Source organism: Glycine soja, chromosome 19 (genome assembly GCF_004193775.1).
Source record: "Glycine soja cultivar W05 chromosome 19, ASM419377v2, whole genome shotgun sequence".
NCBI lineage: Eukaryota > Viridiplantae > Streptophyta > Magnoliopsida > Fabales > Fabaceae > Glycine > Glycine soja.
Window position 1 is genome coordinate 17,021,823 of NC_041020.1, and position 19,395 is coordinate 17,041,217.

The window sequence follows — 19,395 nt, forward strand, 5'->3', positions numbered from 1 at the left end:
GAATTGATTTAGAACATGTTATGAACTAAATAACATGCATGAATTTGACTCAAAATTCAAAAGATAGGCTAATAATGACAAGAATACATGAACAAATGTATCAAGAATTCAATCAACAAAATAAAAATTCAACACAAACTTAGAACATAATGTGACAATTATTATGACTAAACATGACTCTAAGACAACATGGATTAAGTGATCTACACTTAGAATTTTGTGTTTTTTTTTCTAATCAATATTTTGGAAGAAAATTTAGATGTAAAGTTTTAGCACAAGAAGATTATGACTGAAAAAAAATGATAGAACCTAAAATCAACATGAAAACATGATTCAAGAGTAGATCTATAAAATTTGAACCACAGAAATGCAAGAACAAGTGTAGATCTAAGATTAATTGGTTTATTTTTTTGAATCTACTATAAACAGAAGCAAACCACAAAACAATGGAGGATATACATGGAGAATATGATGAAGAACAAGGAATTAAAGTGAATTCACCGAACAAAAAGATAGAGGAAGGAAAAGAACATCACCTAGATGAAGATTCTCTTGATACCACATGATGTTGCTCCATGTGGAGCTTGTAGGCCTTGGATCTTCTTCATAAATGGAGTCCTTTGCTTCTTGAAGATCATGGCAGTGGAATGGAGAAGGAAGAAAGATGATTGGAGACATCACTTCAAGGAGAAGATGAGTCAAGAAGAAGCTCACCACCATAGGATGCCATAGATAAGAGCTCGAAGGTAGGATAATATGAGTGGAGGGAGAGGGAGAGAAGGGGCACGAAATTTTGTGCCTCAAATAAGGTCTGAAATTTGAAGTGTAATTCTTAAATGATCAAAGTTTAAAATAATGCACACACATGACCTCTATTTATAGCCTAAGTGTCACAAAATTGGAGGGAAATTTGAATTTCTGTTCAAATTTCACTTGGATTTGAAATTGAATTTGTGGAGCCAAATTTTGGAGCCAAAATTTCACTAATTATTATTAGTGAATTTTAGTTATGGTTCAGCCCACTAATCCAAGATCAAGTCCAAGATTCTCCACTAAGTGTGCTTAGGTGTGCTTAGGTGTGATGAGGCATGTAAAACATGAAGGACATGCCCAAAGTGTGACTATATGATGTGACAATGGGGTGTAGCAAACAAATGCTCACCTCCCCCTCTAAAATTTAATTGGATTTGGCTTCTCCCAATTCAATTAAATTTATTTTCCAACACACACATAAAATATTAACTTAATGACTGTGAAATTACAAAACTACCCCTAATACAAGAACTAGTCTAGGAACCCTAAAATACAAGGGCTAAAAAATCCTACATTTCTAGGGTACTCTACCTACATTATGGAGCCCTAAATACAAGGCCCAAAAATAATGAAACCTGAATCTAATATGTACAAAGATAAGTGGGCTCATACTTAGCCCATGGGCCCAAAATTTACCGTAAGGCTCATGAGAACCCTACGGCCTTCTCTTGCATCTCTGGCCCAATCTACTTGGAGTCTTCTATCCAATGCCCTTGTGGGGTAGGATTGCATCATTTATGGTGACAATGATGGTCATCAGAAAGATGATCTTGCTGCTAAGTATGGTATTGATGCAGCAACATGGGAAGAATTTGCAAAAAGCCGCCAAACCCCTAATTGGCAGGTATATTTAAGTACTTTGCAACTAAAAAATTGAGATTGTTATCATTTTTTTATTTACAAATTTTGTCAAAAATGTTATTGGTTCTTTGCAAGGGAATATGGAAAAAGGCCCAGGAAATTTAGAAATACAATGACTGCTCCCACTTGCTGTCTCGAGGAGGTTATGATCTACTAGAAAATGGAGGAGGACACAAGAACACCAGGCAGAGTTTACTGAAAATTCATCATTGAGTGTTGACCCACCATCACCTGTTTCAAGACACGTCAAGTGGAAGATGGCTTGCACAAAGTGATATAGCGGCCCAAGAAATATCAGAAAAAATTGTGAGTAATTACCTCCGTGTTTCACACTCCAACTTGGTATATTGTACAATAAGAACCTACGTTATGTTTAATGTGATATTGTGTTTTGAACAAGACTCTTTAGAAGAATAGATGACCCAGAGAAGCTTTGTTCCACACGATCGTTAGGACATATTGAACACGACTATTGGCAGGCTTGAGCATCCAGGTCGCGTACGTGTGGCGGGCACAGGTGTCACAATTAGCCAGTATTATGGACAAGCATCTCATGGCTCAAATAGTTCTTCCATATCAATCAGTCAACAACAGTTGGCTCAAATAGTTCTTCCATATCAATCAGTCAACAACAATTGGCTCAAATCATAGGTAACTAGAAGGAAGAGTTGAGAAAAGAAGTTGAGGAAGAAAATAAAAACTTACAAGAAGAGTGGTGGTTGAAGGTAGAAGAGGAAAAAAGGCCCAGTTTTGAAATAATTAAACAATTGTTGAAGCAAGCAATAAAATTAGAGTTATCCCAAATTGCATCACAACACTCACCCACCAGTTAAGGCGCCTGATATACAAGTGTTAGCTGCACGTGTCAGCACCAAGGGGAGCGGTGATGAAGGTGACACAATTCCATAAGCTAAAGAGCCTTCTGATGTGCACGTGGATACTATGGACTTATACATAGTTCATGACCAGTGTACTCAACTAGTGGCATTGGGAAAAGTGTATGACAGTGCGTCCACCATACACAATGTCCCTTATGCAGATGATGTGGTTAGGGTGAGTGTTGTGAAAGTTTACGACGGTGATGCTCAGGTCCCTTTTCTGACATTAGAGATTTAATTTGTGAGGCAGGCCATTGGCACATTCGTTGGGTGGCTGACTCATCTTGTGGAAGCTGTATGTAATGAGGTATATTATTTTCCCTATAAATGTTAATTGCAATGACATTATTTAATAAAAATATACCAATTGAAATTTTGATTAAACATGTAGGATTCACAAAAGCTTATGCTAAAAAGGATTACATATGCTGGAATGGATAACACAGTGGCTGCAGTTGATCCATTGGGAGAATTGGTTAAGAACCTGTTTGATGTTTACCAAAAGTTGGTTGAGTTTCCATGGGATGGGGCAAAATTTGGCATACCTAATGTGAAAGACAGTTTTTTCATCACACACGCAGATGTAGCAGAGACAATTTTAGGTGACAAATGTTTGAACATATCCATATGTTGACCCTCTTCCATAGTTCCTTTTTTCCAAAATTTGTAACTACTCTTTTACGCGAAAGTGGTTTACCGGAAAGTGTACCGGGTCGCCAAGTAAATAATTAAAATGGAATGATTCGAGTATCGAACACAAGAAACTTTTCATTTAGCAAAGTTGTGTTCAATAATCAAGCATTTTGTAACAAAAATTAATAAGTGTGAATTGAAGTAAAAGTGTATTCTATCCTAATGAAAACAATAAACGCAAGCAAGTAAGTGTGAAAAAATAGATTATCTAAAGGCATTGGGTCTTCCTACTGAACAAGTTGATGTAATTAAAGATGTTTCTCTAATTAAGGATGTTCCTGTGTTCTATGCTGAAGGTGTAAGTACTAAACCTCGATGTCTCGCAAGTTTAGATTAATTTAAACTAAACTTCGTTCTCAGATCCCTCTTGTTGAAATTGACTTAATTTAAACAACATTATTATCATAACATAATAAAAACTAAAACCCTGCACCCTATCCCTAGCAATGCAGTTATCTAGCTATGCTCTATCAAGTTCTAAGGAAACAATACATTTCCCAATGCTAAAGTTCCTAACAGCACACACCAATGGGTGATCAGACCAAAAGCATGCAACAATCAAGCAACAATAGAAGAAATGAACACATAAAATGCACTTAATTAGATATGAAAAAGGTTTTACATCAACTGTGCAAATCAGGCTTAAAAAGGATTCAAAAACCTAGATGTCGCGCTTAGAGCAAGTAAGTGAATTTGAGCTTAGCGCCAATCTCGCGCTGAGCCTTGAAAGCGACGGACGACTCGCTTAGCGAGATGATATCACACTAAGCGCGAGCTTGCGTAGCAAATGCCTTTCCTGATTCCCTTGATTCGCTAAGCGTTCTTGTGTTGGGCTTAGCTGCTGATACGCGCTAAGCGCACGGAGCTCGCTTAGCGTGACATCCACTTTGGCACTAATTCAAATTTGCTCCTTTTTGACTGAAATTGAAGAGAATTTAACATTAATTCCATATAAAGAGGCTTCTAATGAACAGAGATTAAAGCAAAGCAAATTTTATGTACAATCCTAGAAAAGAACTATAAATTGGGGAAAAAATACATATTTTGTAAAAGTTTTCTATACAAAAGTTAGTTGTATAAGATGACTAACAAACTCCTCCAAATTTACAGTTTTGCTTGTCGTCAAGCAAAGAAAGAACAGTTCACTTGTCCTCAAGTGGCAAAATCTACACTGGTTATACAAAAACAAAGTTTGTTCCAAAGATTTCAATCACATGAAATGAATGGCATTTAATGCTTCAACCAATAGCTTCTCACAAGATATGCAGCTTTTCAAAGATATGAACATATTTATTAAGGAACACAGCTGAAATAAGTTAGTAGGAATGGCAGATATCAAGGAAGGATCATCAACCAAAGCCTCACAGTCACTGTTTAACTCAAGCACAAGTGTTTAGGCTATCGATCAGTCAACAACCAACATAAGTCTCAATCTTTGCACTTCATCTCATACCATACAGTCATGAACACACAAACTTGAATTCGAAGGACTTTTACTAGGCTTGTAACGAGGCTGGGCTGCAAACAAATCATGGTTTTTCTAGGATGCAAAACTTAAGTTTTAGGAAAGCATTCATCCATAGATTAACCTCTTTCTTTTTGTTCCAACCTTATTACTTGCCTTTTTTTGCACTTAGCTTTCTTTTTCTTGAATAGCAGCACACACTTTTATTTTATAATTACAGTTTTTTTACACATACTTATTAACTGATTGTGTGCGCTGCTCTTTTCTTACCATTTCAATCTTTTACCTAGTGATTCCCCCAAATTTGGGACAAATTTAACTTGAACCGTAACTCCCCAAAATTTGGAGCAAATTTTCCTTGAACAAAGATTCTTTCTATGAATGATGCTCTCCTACAACCTAAGACAAGGTAGAAGGAGATAAACTGTACAGGCTCAAGGTTTAATCAAACAATCATACTTTCAGCTCAAACTAGGCGCAAGGGATAAATCATTCATACACAAGGTAAGCTTTTTGGCTAAGCGGCTACTTTCAATCAAAACATGGCCTTCATCATCCTTAATTTCATGCATTCATTCATACTCTCACCGGGTTATGGTTAACGCATTCCTTCACAATCAATCTGACAAACCGACTAGCATTTTCAGTCATAATCCTAATTTCATGTTCTTTCTCTTCTAATGACTGCATGCTCATTCAAGGCATATGATCTACGAATTCCAATTCACTCACATCATACAATCAATCGATTAAAACCAATCAACAAACACTGATATCCAAAAATCAAACATCAACCACTGAATAAAATAAGTGCACTGTTCAATCAAGCTTTTATACAAGCTACCAAACAAACTATAACTATAAATTGAAATTTAAAAGCTGAACTGGAAATTAAAAACCGAAACATAAACATAAAATGTACTAAATATGGAATAATAATAAAATTGTTCAAAATGCAAGAAAATAAAGATCATGTCAATCATCCTGTGAGTGATCCTCTGCATGCTCATTCAGATCCAACATCAATGTAGATGATGGGTCCTGAGAAGTAGATTGGTTAGGCATAGGTGCTGGTGCAGATGGCTCAGGCTCAGGGGAAGGAGATGGAGATGGCTCTGCCTGAGGGAAGAGCTCTGGTGATGCCACATCCTCCTGAGCAATAACTGTGTCAGCCTCAAAAGTAAACAGCTCAGGTGGATTAGGCTCTAGAATGATAGTGCCTCCTCCTCTGGGCTGCAAAGGCCTCACCCCCTGCCGAAGGAGAAGGCTGGACTCCTGGCCAGGCCACCGACTGAATGAACTCCTCAACGCTCATCATAGGCCTTTGCTAGACCGAGTTCTATAGACTTTGCATAATCAGGATCTGACCCTGATGAAGACTCTGCAGCATGGACAATAAATGCTTTGAGCTAGGAGTGGCAGGCCCTGGGAGAACTGGAGCTGGGGATGAAGGTGGGAGAGCAGATGTAGATGTAGATGAAGCCGATGTGGAAGAAGCTGAAGAAGGGGGAGCAGAAGAAGATGTTACCTCGTATCCTTTGCCCCTAGATTTGCGGGTTCCCCAAAAAGTGACCGAAGGGTCATCTAGGTTCCAACAATTCTTTTTAACATATGCCAAATTAATGGCTGGGCTCAAGCTCTTGAAAGTCAAAGAGTCAGAGGTGACTCCCCGGGCCTTGCACAAGGCAGTGATGAGGGTAGGAAAACCTAGTCTCGAGGAGTCATGTTGAGCAATAAGAGAAATCTGACTCGAGATGAGGTACTCGAGGTTCATGTCCATCTTCTGAATAATGCCATAAATTAACTTGGCCCTATCTAAAGTGATGTCTAAAGTGTGAGAGGTAGGGGCCAAGTTAGAAAAGGAAAGTACGCTCCAGGTTTGGGCCAGCATAGTCAAATTCTTTCACAAAATCTTCAGAGGCAGCCCATCTGCATTCAATTCAAATCCCCTTCCAGGGATACATAAGTGGCTGCTAGCTCTTGCGGATTTTGCCTCAACTGAGCAAACATGGAGTAGGCTGGCAAGCTCTCCCCTTCCTCTATGACCACTGGTTTTCAGAAGAAAGTGTTAAGGGCATCAACATCAAATTTTATTAGATGCCCCCTATCCCTTACCTGTTTGGTTGGTTTGTCTTCGGGGTCATAGAGATTTGCATAGAACTCCTTGACAATTGCTACATCTATGCTCCCATCTGCAAAGTTTGTAAGTTCCTTATGCTAGTTTCTCCTTTCTAGTTCCCTTCTGAATTCATCGAACTCAATGACATACAACTGTACATTTCTCTCCGGAAGGATCTTCCGACCGAGTACATTATCTGTGTAGCGGTCCCAGACCTCTTGGGATGTAAATCTAGATCTGTAATATCTGGCCTGGGGGTACTGCAGCTATTGCCTTCCTCTTTCGTGAAGCCATCTAAAATACAAAAGAGTCAAAATACAAGATTAGACAATAATTATTCCGAAAGAAAAGCAGAAAATAAAACTAGAAATAAGACTGGGCGCTAAGCGCGCCTTTTGAAAATTTACTCATGGGATAAGCGTGATAGCCACGCGCTTAGTGTGAGAACACAAAAAAACTTTTTTTCTGCAGAATAGGCTTAGCGAGCAAGCTCGATAAGCCCAATTCCATAATTTTTCAACACAGAGAGAGATTAGTGCTTAGTGCGGCAAGCCGGGCTTAGCGCAACCACTAAAAAAGAAAGCACAGGCTTAGGGAGCAGGCTTGCTAAGCTCAATTCTAAGAAATTTTAAAAACAGAGACATAATAGCGCTTAGCGTGACATTCACGCTTAGCGCCCAACAAAAACACAAAATCCTAACTCAATAGAGAAGATGAACGCGCTTAGCGCGACAGCTTGACTTAGTGCGTTCATTTGGAAATCACAAATCTTCAACAGGAGCAATGAACTCGCTTAGCGCAGCAAGGCGCTTAGCGCATTCATCGTGATTTCCAGAAAAACCAGGGGTTCTCACCCCTTCTCACAGGCCCCTAGTGGGCCACTAAATCCTAACTACATTACTCCTACAGTGGAACACTAAGTCTATTCTAACCATACTAACCTAATAACACTAAACCTAAACAGAAATTCAACCTACAAACTACTAAGTCCTTTATCCTAAAGTTTGAAACTTGAAAAGAAAATAAAGCAAGTAAAGCTTACTTGGATTGAGGTATAGATAGCACAAAGAAGCAGAAATGTGGGAATGCAGGGAACTTTATGCCTAGAACAGTGCAGAAGAAGGGCACAATGCACAAAAGTGTGTGTGGGAAAAATGCTCTTTAGTGTAAAATGGTAACTGCCTAGGCAGTTCCCATTTTATTTTAGCAGTTTCGTGTTATGCGCTTAGTGCACAGCCGCACTTAGTTTTAAGGCCCAAGTGCTTAGCGTGACTTCTCGCGCTAAGCCTAATTCTCAAATTTCAAATTCCAGAGAGGTTTTTAGGCTTAGCACGAGGACACGCGCTTAGCGCTTTCTGCAACTTGAATTGGTCCTGTAATTCGCGCTTAGCCACCAACGGTGAGCTTAGCGCATAAACACGCTTCTTAATGCAGTGATGGCTTGTGCTTAGCGCTTATCTGACGCTTAGTGCTATTCCAAAGATTTCCAAAATAGAGAGGGAATTGCGCTTAGCGCATCACCTCGCTAAGCTCAATTCGAGAAATTCAGATTCCGGAGAGGTAATTGAGCTTAGCGCTACCATCCAGCCACTAGTCAGGGGTCCAAGCACTTAGCGCGAGCAACAGCTCGCTTAGCGCAAGTATTGCACTTAGCGAGTGAACAACTGAAAATTTTTCTAAGTTCTTTTTCTGTTCACCTCTTCACCAAAGTTTATGAACCACCTTTTTCAATATTAATCATGGTGAAAACACACAATCACAAGCAATCTAACTGAACTAAAATGCAAGAAAAAAAATTAAAAAGGGTTGGGTTGCCTCCCAGTAAGCGCTCATTTAACGTCATTAGCTTGACGCAAAATTCTCTGTTATCTTGGATCAATCTTGGTTCTCTCCTTCAGAACCTTCTCATCAAACGCCTTCACCTGTAAGCAGACATTTTGGTCCGACAAATGTTTTTCTTCATTAAACAAGTCGAAGCTGATTTTTTGATTACCAATGCCTAACTCCAACTTTTTCTTTCCCATGTCTACTACACAACTTGCAGTCAACATGAAGGGGCGCCCTAAGATTAATGGAATCTTAGAGTCCTCTTCTATGTCCATCACTACAAAATCAGCTGGGAAATTGAAATGTTTGATTCGAACCAAAACATCTTCAATAACACCGTAAGGTCTAGTTATGGAGCGATCAACTAGCTGTAAAGTCATTCTTGTGGGAATTATTTCCAACTCCCCCAATCTTCTACACATGGAGAGTGGCATCAAGTTGATACTCCCTCCCGGGTCAATGAGAGTTTTTCCCACCGAGACTTCACCAATTGAACAAGGAATGGTCACACTCCCAGGGTCTTTATGTTTTGGTGGAAGGATCTTCTGAATGACTACACTGTAGTTACCCTCCATTACTATATTCTCATTGTGAATGTATTTGTCCTTCCTTGTCAACATATCCTTCAGAAATTTAGAGTAGAGCGACATTTGTTGTAGAGCTTCTTCAAAAGGCATAGTAATTTCTAGTTTCCTGAAAATATCAAGGAATCTCGCCAGATGGCGTTCCTTGTCTTTCTTGGAAGGTATCAAAGGATATGGTACTTCTCTCCCTTCAGCTGAAGATGCTTCTTTCTTTTTCTCTCTAGCACACTCACTCTTGCTTTTTCTCTTCTCTTCTTTTCTCTCTTTTTCTTTTTCATTTTTCTCATTTTTTCATTTTCATTTTCATTTTCTTTTTCTTTTTCATTTTCATTTATTCCTTTTCCACTCAAAATTACTGGTGTCTCGCTCCTCTGTTCATCCTCCTCCTCTTCTTTTTCCTTTATAAGTTCACAAAAGGGTTGCACTGGTTCAGGTGCTGGTTCAATTACGAGTTGTTGTTTGTCATCCTCCACCCTTTTCTCCTTATTCTTTTCCTCCTCCATGATTACCTTCCTTCCTCGGGTCATCACAACCTTGCATTAATTTTTAGGATTCTGCTCAATGTTAGCTCCAAAAGTACTAGAAGATTTTTCTACAAGTTGTATGGCTAGCTGCCCTACCTGGACCTCTAGATTTTCGATGGCTGACTCTGTGCTCTTATGATTGGTCAATGACACCTGCATAAACTGACCAAGAGTTTCTTCTAGCTTTGTTGTTCTCTCAGATAAGCTAGGCCCTTGTTGCTGTGGCCTGTCAGGTACCCACCCTGGTCTTTATTGAATTGATTACCAGGGTGAGTTCTCCATTGATTCTACTGCTGGTAAGATTGGCCATGTTGAAATCCAGAAAATCCACCTGCATTAAAATTTTGTCTAGGCTGGTTTCCCATGTAATTAACTTCATGAAATGTTTCGTCAGTGGGAATACACAAGCTGACCCATGAGCTCCACCACAAAGTGTGCAGCCTGTAACCTGCAAAACAGATGAAGGTAAAGGTTGACTTGCATGCAATTGAGTTGGCAACTTACTTAGTGTTTCAGTTAAAGCTTCAAGTTGCTTGGATAGTAACTTATTTTGGGCCAACAAGGCATCTTCAGATGAAAGCTCCAATAAACCTTTCTTGGTAGGAATGTGAACTTATCATACAAAATTGCGTGGTCACTGGCAGCCATATTTTCAATTAAGTTAAGTTTTGTGCCTGAACCTCTGGCCGCGTAACACTTGAGAAATATTGCGGCACTGAAGTACTTGAGTAATCTTCCAAGGTCACTCGTCGAGGTTGCTCTTTAGCCATGACTTCGGCTTCAAATTCTGCTGTCTGAGATTCCCTGGATGTAGGTGAATTAGAAGATGATGACTCAGAAAAGTGAGCCTCTTTAAGGATTGATGCTACTGTTCTATCGTGCAAAAGCTTTCTTTTCCTTTTTGTGTTGTTTCTTCTAAAGGTGGCTTCAATTTCTAAATCCAATGGAACCTATTCACCTGCAGAAGATCTACGCATGCAAACACTAGCAGGAACAACAGTTAACCAATTCAAGAAGAAAATAAATTCTGAACTAAACAAATATTAACAAAAATAAAAATTAATAAATCAAAGAATAATGAATTAATGCCTTCAAACTAAACTAAACTTTCCAAATGGAAAAATTTTCCCCGGCAACGACACCAAAATACTTTGTTGACCCTCTTCCACAGTTCCTTTTTTTCAAAATTTGTAATTACTCTTTTTACGCGGAAGTGGTTTAGCAAAAAGTGCACCGGGTCGCCAAGTAAATAATTAAAACGGAATGATCCGAGTATCGAACACATGGAACTTGTTCATTTAGAAAAGTTGTGTTCAATAATCAAGCATTTTGTAACAAAAATTAATAAGTTTGAATTGAAGTAAAAGTGTATTCTATCCTAATGAAAACAATAAACGCGAGCAAGTAAGTGTGAAAAAATTGATTATCTAAAGGCGTTGGGTCTTCCTACTGAACAAGTTGATGCAATTAAAAATGTTTCTCTAATTAAGGATGTTCCTGTGTTCTATGCTGAAGGCGCAAGTACTAAACCTCGATGTCCCACAAGTTTAGACTAATTTAAACTAAACTTCATCTCAGATCCCTCTTGTTGAACTCGGCTTAATTTAAACAACATTATAATCACAACATAATAAAAACTAAAACCCTGCACCCTATCCCTAGCAATGCAATTATCTAGCCCTGCTCTATCAAGTTCTAAGGAAACAGTACATTTTCCAATGCTAAAGTTCCTAATAGCACACACCAATGGGTGATCAGACCAAAAGCATGCAACAATCAAGCACCGATAGAAGCAATGAACACGTAAAACACACTTAATTAGATATGAAAAAGGTTTTACATCTATTGTTCAATAGAAATCCCCAACTAAGGGTTTTAGCCTTCCATGGCAAGGAAGCTCCTTTTACAATAAAGAAAGGGAATCAAGAGAAATCGCTTGCTTGCACAGAAGGGGGGATGTCTCTTCCACCTCTTGGCACCTCACAATCACTCAAAAGCTCCCTAATCTCTCTAAAAGTTGAGAACTTGGCTCCTTGCTCTGCTTCTTCGTTCTCTACAGTCCACACTTAGAGGCTCTCTATGGTCTTCTCCAAAAGCTCTGTCAATTATGTGCAAATAAGGCTTAAAAAAGACTCAAAAACCTAGACATCACACTTAGCGCCGTTTTTGCGCTTAGCGCGAGTAAGTGAATTTGAGCTTAGCGCCAATCTCGCGTTGACCTGGAAAGCGGCAGACAACTCGCTTAGCGAGCTGATATCGCACTAAGCGCGAGCTTGTGTAGCAGATGCCCTTCCATATTCCCTTGACTCACTAAGCACTCTTGTGCTGGGCTTTGCCGCTGATACGCACTAAGTGCACGGGGCTCGCTTAGCGTGACATCCACTTTGGCACTACTTCAAATTTGCTCCTTTTTGCCTGAAATTGAAGAGAATTTAACATTAATTCCATATAAAGAGGCTTCTAATTAACAGAGATCAAAGCAAAGCAAAATTTATGTACAATCCTAGAAAAGAACTATAAATTGGGGAAAATATACATATTTTGTAAAAGTTTTCTGTACAAAAGTTAGTCATATAAGACGACTAACACCATACTATAGTTGTGGACAATGTAAGTTACTTTGGTTTAGTGGCTGTTCAAATTATATATTAACTGATAATTAATGTTGCTTACAATATACAATTAACAAAATTGGCATCAAATGTTTTAAATAGGTTTATGAATGACTGGAGCACAAGTTTAGGTTACGGATCACTGTATGGGTTCCTTGAACCTCTGTCAATACACAACGCAAAGGACATACGTCAACAATGTCAAGAATACATTGAAACATGGGTCAAGGAATCACAACGACAATAGTACCTAGGAGCTTATCTGAATCAGTAAGTGAATTTGATTTTGAACAATGTTCAGAGAATACATTATATTTGTGGAACTGATGTTTTATGTCTTTAGGGCACATTGGCAACTTATTGTTCTGTGCCCACAAGAGAATATTGTTGTTTGGTTATGTTCTCTGCGTAAAAAGCCCGATGTTAACTTCAAGGGTGTAGTTAACAGGTTACTTTCTGAATTTCAAGTCAAACAATGTATAGCAGTTGTAGTGGTTAAACACAATGATTTTTATATTATATATTTTACTAGTATTTTGAAACTAGTGCAATGAAGACATTAACCCATAGTTTGGAGGGAAAGGTAGATCAAGCTGTACTTTGGTGGATTGAACCAAAGGTATGTCATTATTTCTTCAAAAGTGCTCTCTAGTTACTGCCATGTGTTACTTTCATAGTTGTAGCTTTAGTTAAAATGTGTATTGTTGCATTTAGAGCCATGTTCAAACCGGAGGCTATGAGTGTGGATATTATGTAATACATTAGATGAGGTGCATAGTGAGCGGCAGTTTGAAGAATGAATGGAATAAGGTATGTTTAGTTGTTAACTATACCGAATTGTAATTGTTACTTTTCATATTTTGAATTTTGCAGTGGTTTTGTGATGGAACACCATTAGACAAAGAGGCCATGACAACACTTCGCAACAAATGGGCAACATATTTTCTGCAGATTAAAAACATGGAAATTAGGAAAATGTAGATGACATACATGGAATTTTTGTTTGACACTAGACATTTTCATTATTTACAATGTAAACAATTATGGTGACTTGAGTTTTAATTTAGTAGTGTGGATATTTTTTTTTATCAATACTTGGTTACCCTCCATTTTTGTCCGATGACCCAATAACCAAATACTTGATTTCTTTGTACAAATGAGTTTGTCGGATGAAACGCTTCCTTAATTGGGTGAAACGCTTTTGATTGCAATAATAGTAATTTGTTGGATTTATTTTTAGTGTTCATTTAACAATTGCAGATGAGGCTGATGAAATAAAGGTAGTGTGTTAATTTATTTAATTTAAAAGTTATCAACATTGTTATGCACTGAAATCAGGGCTGCCAAAGACAAATAGGTTCCCGATTATCAAAGGCTTTTGGCTGAGGAAACCTGCAAAAGTGAGTCTCTCCATCGTTTTCCTGATGCACATGAGTATTAGTAATAATAGTGAGTGTAATTGTTCAAAAACAATACTTTTTACATGGTTTTAACTTGTTTGTTGTGCTCATCGCGTGATGTTTTCCTGTATTTTTCCCTAAAGAGTTTGAGGTTCTACCCAATTCCTAGTTATTTCTTTGACTCTAAAACTGTTTTAGTTACTTTTCATATTTTTATGATAAATTCCTTATTGAAATAAAAAAAGGGGTTTATGGCTTGTACCAAAGGAAGTGGGGTGCACATTATAAGACTAATAAAGGACACATTAATCCATCTGGGGTTTTTATTATTTTCTATGGGGTGCATAAAGCAATTGCTATTGGCTCAAAGCACATAAAGGCCCAAACACATGGCCTAATACTAAGGCAATACAACAATGTGAAGAGAGAAGCCTAGTAGTTTAGCTAAAAAAAAAAAAATAGAAGACAAGTACAATTCTAAGTCAGAAAATAATTTTTGTTTTGACAAGTGATTGAGGCCGTACCCAAATCAAATAAACATTAAAAATGCAGTATCTAGGAAGTGATCCTAGGTCGTCTCCCAACGAGCAATGGTCAACCAAACGTTCATAACAGATAGTAGAAAAATAGTAACGAATTGGGGGGGGGGGGTTGTTTGTTTTTGTAAATTAAACAGCGAATAAATTTGAATTAGAAAATATCAGAATTAAAACACATTGCTTCCCCTTGATTCACAAGCAAGTCCCTTATCCTAGGTTACGAGAATTTATCCTTTATCAGTTCAACCACTTAATCCAACCCTAAATTAAATTACTAAGAGAAATTTAACATAAGGCATTCATTATGTGATTAAGCAACACATACACCAATTAATCATGAATGATCATTAAGCATGAACCTAAATTAAGCACAGAGACAATTAATCAAGCACTAAGCATGCATGGATTAATAGCAACAAATACAGAGTAATTGGTGAAGAGGAAAAACTGATCAGAATTTAATAGTAATAATAGAACCTCAAAGAGAACTGTGCTTGATCCTCAAGAGAAAACAATGCTGGAGACTTAGCCTTCCATTAATCAATAGAGAACCAAGAAAACTAGAATTATTCTTCCAAAACGAAAAAGAGACTAAAACGAATTGAGAGTAGCACTCTAAAACTAAAACGAAAAAGAGAGAGAGAGAGAGAGAGTGAGAGAGAAGATAACCTAAACTAGAACCTTGGTGCTGTTATATAGTTTTCATCCCCAAAGCTTACAAATCTGTTTTAAATCCAAGCCCATAAATAAAATAAAATCTAGATAAGATAAAATCCAGATAAGATAAAATTTGGTAGAATAAAATAGTCTACTCGCTTCAAGTCCAAGCCCAATTCTGGATTCAAGCCCAATTGCTTATAATTCTCCTGAAATTAAATTAAAAACACAAAATTAATCTAGTAGGCCCAAATGATAAAACTGCATAATCAATTTGACAATTAAGACATATCAGTAATTAAAATGGTGCAAAAAGGGTTAAGAAATAGGAGAAAATAATGGCACATCAAAACCCCCCATACTTAGCCTTTTGCACTCCTGGGCAAAATGAAACAAAGAACAAAATCCAAAGATATCAAAGAGAGACAAACAAAAACATTTACGTATTTCTCAATGAACATCAAGGAATGAAAGGAATGGGTAACATCTAACATGAAGAGATCCAAAGAGTCAAGACATTCGTGAAAATCATTCAAACAACCCAATCATGGCAAAATAGTTAATCAGCTCAAGAATGAAAAGTGATAAAGCCTCACAAGATATACACTCTATCTCTCAAGTGTCTAGGCTACTATTTATCCTCAAAGCACCCATGAAAACCAACACCACATAAACTTGGCAAGATTCTAAAATTGACAATCAACCCATAAACACAAGCACATGAGGATCAAAAGGTCTTTTAAGGTTGTAATGGGGCCAAGGACAAGGTAGGAAAAAATATGGAATAAGTAGCTAAATCCCAAAGGAATAGAGGAGCAATGGGGAATAAGTGCATATTAAAAAAAAATAAGAAAACCTAAAGATAAAATTTAAATGCAAAGAGTAGAGCCAAGAGTCTCATCATTCTTTTTCAATTTAAGATCTTATTCACTCAACTTTATTGCTTTTCTTTTTCTTTTTTTCGAATTGATTCAACTAATTTTTTTTTTGTTTTTTTTTTAACTGTAGCATTTGAGAAATAGCATATCATTCAGCATGTCCAACATTTAACCAGTATACAATGTACATCAAGTATGGCCCAAAATACATCATGAAGCATAGCCAACGAAATATGTTATCCAACAAAACCCCCCACACTTATTCCTAAAACAATTCCAAAGCTCCAAAATTCCTTAAGGTGAAGGTGAGATCATGGTTTTTCACTTAAGGCTTGTAATGAGCTTCAAAACAAAGAAAGGGAAACATAGGCTCAAAGGGCTATCAAAGGGATTAATTCAAGGTAAGTCCATTTGGCTAGAGGCTTATAAGAACAAAATTGCCTAAATCATTTCCAAATATGCATGTGAATTAGGAAGCATCAACAAGAATCAAGCCAAGGCTATTGTGCAAGCAATCAATGGGGCAAAACGCACCAAATGATTATGATGATGGCTCAAATTCTCACAAAGGTAAACTTATCACTTCCAAATTGAGCTTTCAAAACTATCATGACATGTAGAGGAAAAACAAGGACATCAAATCACAAAATGTTAAGCGACTTTTATTTTCAAAACAATTAACCCTTACTTGAACATAGCCTATAATTCAAAGAAAAATATGAAAAGTTGTACATTGCAAACGGAATTGACCTAAAATATTAAACTAGAAACCCAACAATACTAACAAAATTAACAAATTTAACACAACTAACAAAATTAACAAAACTAGCAAAACCAAAGAACACTCCCCCCATACATAAACAACACATTGTCCTCAATGTAGCACAAGTAAAAGATTAAAAGCAATTAAACCATCAAATAGAATCGGACAAATGTAATAAAAGTAAAGAAGGAGATAGGAAAAGAAAAAAACTCCCTAAGTCATGGTGGAGGAAGAGTAGGGTGGAGTAAGGAAGTCTTTTCCACCAATACGTCCACTAAAGAAGGGTTTGTGAGGAATGGCTTAAGTCGGTGTCCATTGACCTTGAAGCTCTTGTTTGTGGAGTCACTTTTGATCTCAACTGTACCATAAGGAAAAACATTAGTAACAACAAAAGGACCAATCCACTTAGACCTCAAGTTACTACTCATGAGTCCAAGCCTAGAATTATATAATAACACTTTTTGCCCAACCATGAAGTCCTTCTTAATTATCATGCTATCATGGAACTTCTTGGTCTTTTCTTTGTAGAACTTGGCATTCTCATACGCTTCTAGGTGGATCTCATCTAACTCACTTAGTTGCAACTTTCTTTCCTCACTAGCTTGATCCATAGAGAAGTTGCAGGTCTTCACTGCCCAATATGCTTTGTGCTCAATCTCCACTAGAAGATGACATGCCTTTCCAAAGACAACCCGATAAGGAGACATTCTTATGGGTGCTTTGTAGGCAGTCCGATGTGCCCAAAGAGCATCATCAAGCCTGGTACTCCAATCTTTCCTGCTTGGCTGCACAATCTTCTCTAAAATTCTCTTGATCTCCCTGTTAGAAATTTCTGTCTGTCCAATGGTTTAGGGGTGGTATGGTGTGGATACCCTGTGTACAACCCCGTACTTTTTAAGCAAGGCATGCATTGATTTGTTGCAAAAATGGGTTCCTTGATCACTAACGATTACTTTAGGTACTCCAAACCTGCAAAACAAATTAGATCTGACAAAATCTGCAACAACCTTAGCATTATTAGTTCTAGTGGGCTTGGCTTCCACCCATTTTGAAACATAATCAACTGCAAGGAGAATGCAAACATAACCAAAAGAGACAGGAAAAGGGCCCATGAAATCTATGCCCCAGACATCAAACACCTCACAGAATAGCATAAGTTGCTGAGGCATTTGTTGTCGCCATGTAAGTGCACTTCCAGCTCTCTGACACTGCTCACAAGTGCTACAAATCTTCCACGCATCTTTAAAGATGGTGGGCCAATAAAAGCTACAGTCAAGCACTTTGTGAGTTGTCCTTTGAACACCCAGATGACCTCCCGGTGCGGAAGAATGACAGAACTGCAGGACTGAGTCAGTCTCATGATCTGTAATGCATCGTCTAATAACCTGATCACTTTTAATTTTATCTTTTTGAGCCTTAGATGCTAAGGGAGGAAAAACAAATGAAACTAAATAATTTACAATGTTAGCAAACCAGGGAGTTGAAAAAGAATTAGAAATACTATACAATATATATAAATGATCATCCGGGAAATCATCCCGAATGGGTGAATCCTCATCAGACACACGTTCGATCCGACTCAAATGATCAACAACTAAATTTTATGCTCCGCTCCTATCACGGATCTCCAAGTCAAACTCTTGGAGCCAGAGCATCCATCAGATCAACCTAGGCTTTGAATCAACCTTCTTCAACAAGTACTTTAGAGCTGCATGGTCAGTATAAACAATAATGCGAGTACCAAGCAAATAAGAACGAAATTTTTCAAGAGCAAAAACTATGACTAGTAGCTCTTTCTTAGTAGTAGTATAATTCGCTTGGGCAGCATCTAAAGTCCTAGAAGCATAATATATCACCCTGGGAAATTTATCAATTTTATGAGCAAGGACAGCCCCCAATGCATAATTTGATGCATCACACATAAGCTCAAAAGGGGCTGTCCAATCGGGTGCCTGGATGATGGGGGTGGTAGTCAGTGCTCTTTTGAGGCAATCAAAAGCCTCTTTGCATTTATCATTAAAGTCAAACTCCACCTCCTTTTGCAACAAGTTTGATAGTGGAAGGGCTACTTTGCTAAAAACTCTTATAAAGTGCCTGTAGAATCCGACATGACCAAGAAAAGATCGCACCTCTCGCACGCAAGAGGGGTAAGGCAATTGTGAAATAACATAAATTTTTGCAGGATCTACTTCAATGCCTTTATTGGAAATAATGTGGCCTAAAACTATAGCTTGCTTAACCATAAAATGACATTTTTCAAAATTTAGAACAAGGTTAGTTTCAGTGCATCTATTCAAAAACCTTTTCCAGACTATCCAAACAAATATCAAAAGACGATCCATATACAATGAAATCATCCATAAACACCTCTAGGAAATTTTCTAAAAAATCACTAAAAATATTGATCATGCACCGCTGGAAGGTACCAGGGGCATTGCACAGGCCGAAAGGCATCCTCCTATAGGCAAAAGTGCTGAAGGGCCAGGTGAATGTGGTCTTTTCCTGATCCTTAGGAGCAATAGTGATTTGCATATAACCAGAAAAACCATCAAGGAAACAGTAGTGAGATTTACCTACCAGGCGTTCAAGCATCTGGTCAATGAATGGCAGGGGAAAATGGTCCTTTTTGGTAACCTGGTTCTGCCTCCTATAGTCAATGCAGACTCTCCAACTGTTCAACACCCGAGTAGGAATCAACTCCTCCTTCTCATTTTTGATCACGGCGAGGCCGGTTTTCTTCGGGACTACCTGAACGGGACTCACCCATTGGCTATCGGAGATA

General features: G+C 37.9%; 1 protein-coding gene across 1 annotated transcript; it reads right to left on the reverse strand.

The window, feature by feature from the left end:
- Window positions 1-8,694: 8,694 nt before the first annotated feature.
- On the reverse strand, window positions 8,695-9,306 carry LOC114398632. Its single transcript, XM_028360807.1, has 2 exons — window positions 9,225-9,306; window positions 8,695-9,137 (listed from the first exon to the last, which is right to left on the reverse strand). Exons 1-2 carry the CDS (start codon window positions 9,304-9,306, stop codon window positions 8,695-8,697), a joined length of 525 nt encoding a protein of 174 aa, XP_028216608.1.
- Window positions 9,307-19,395: the final 10,089 nt, after the last annotated feature.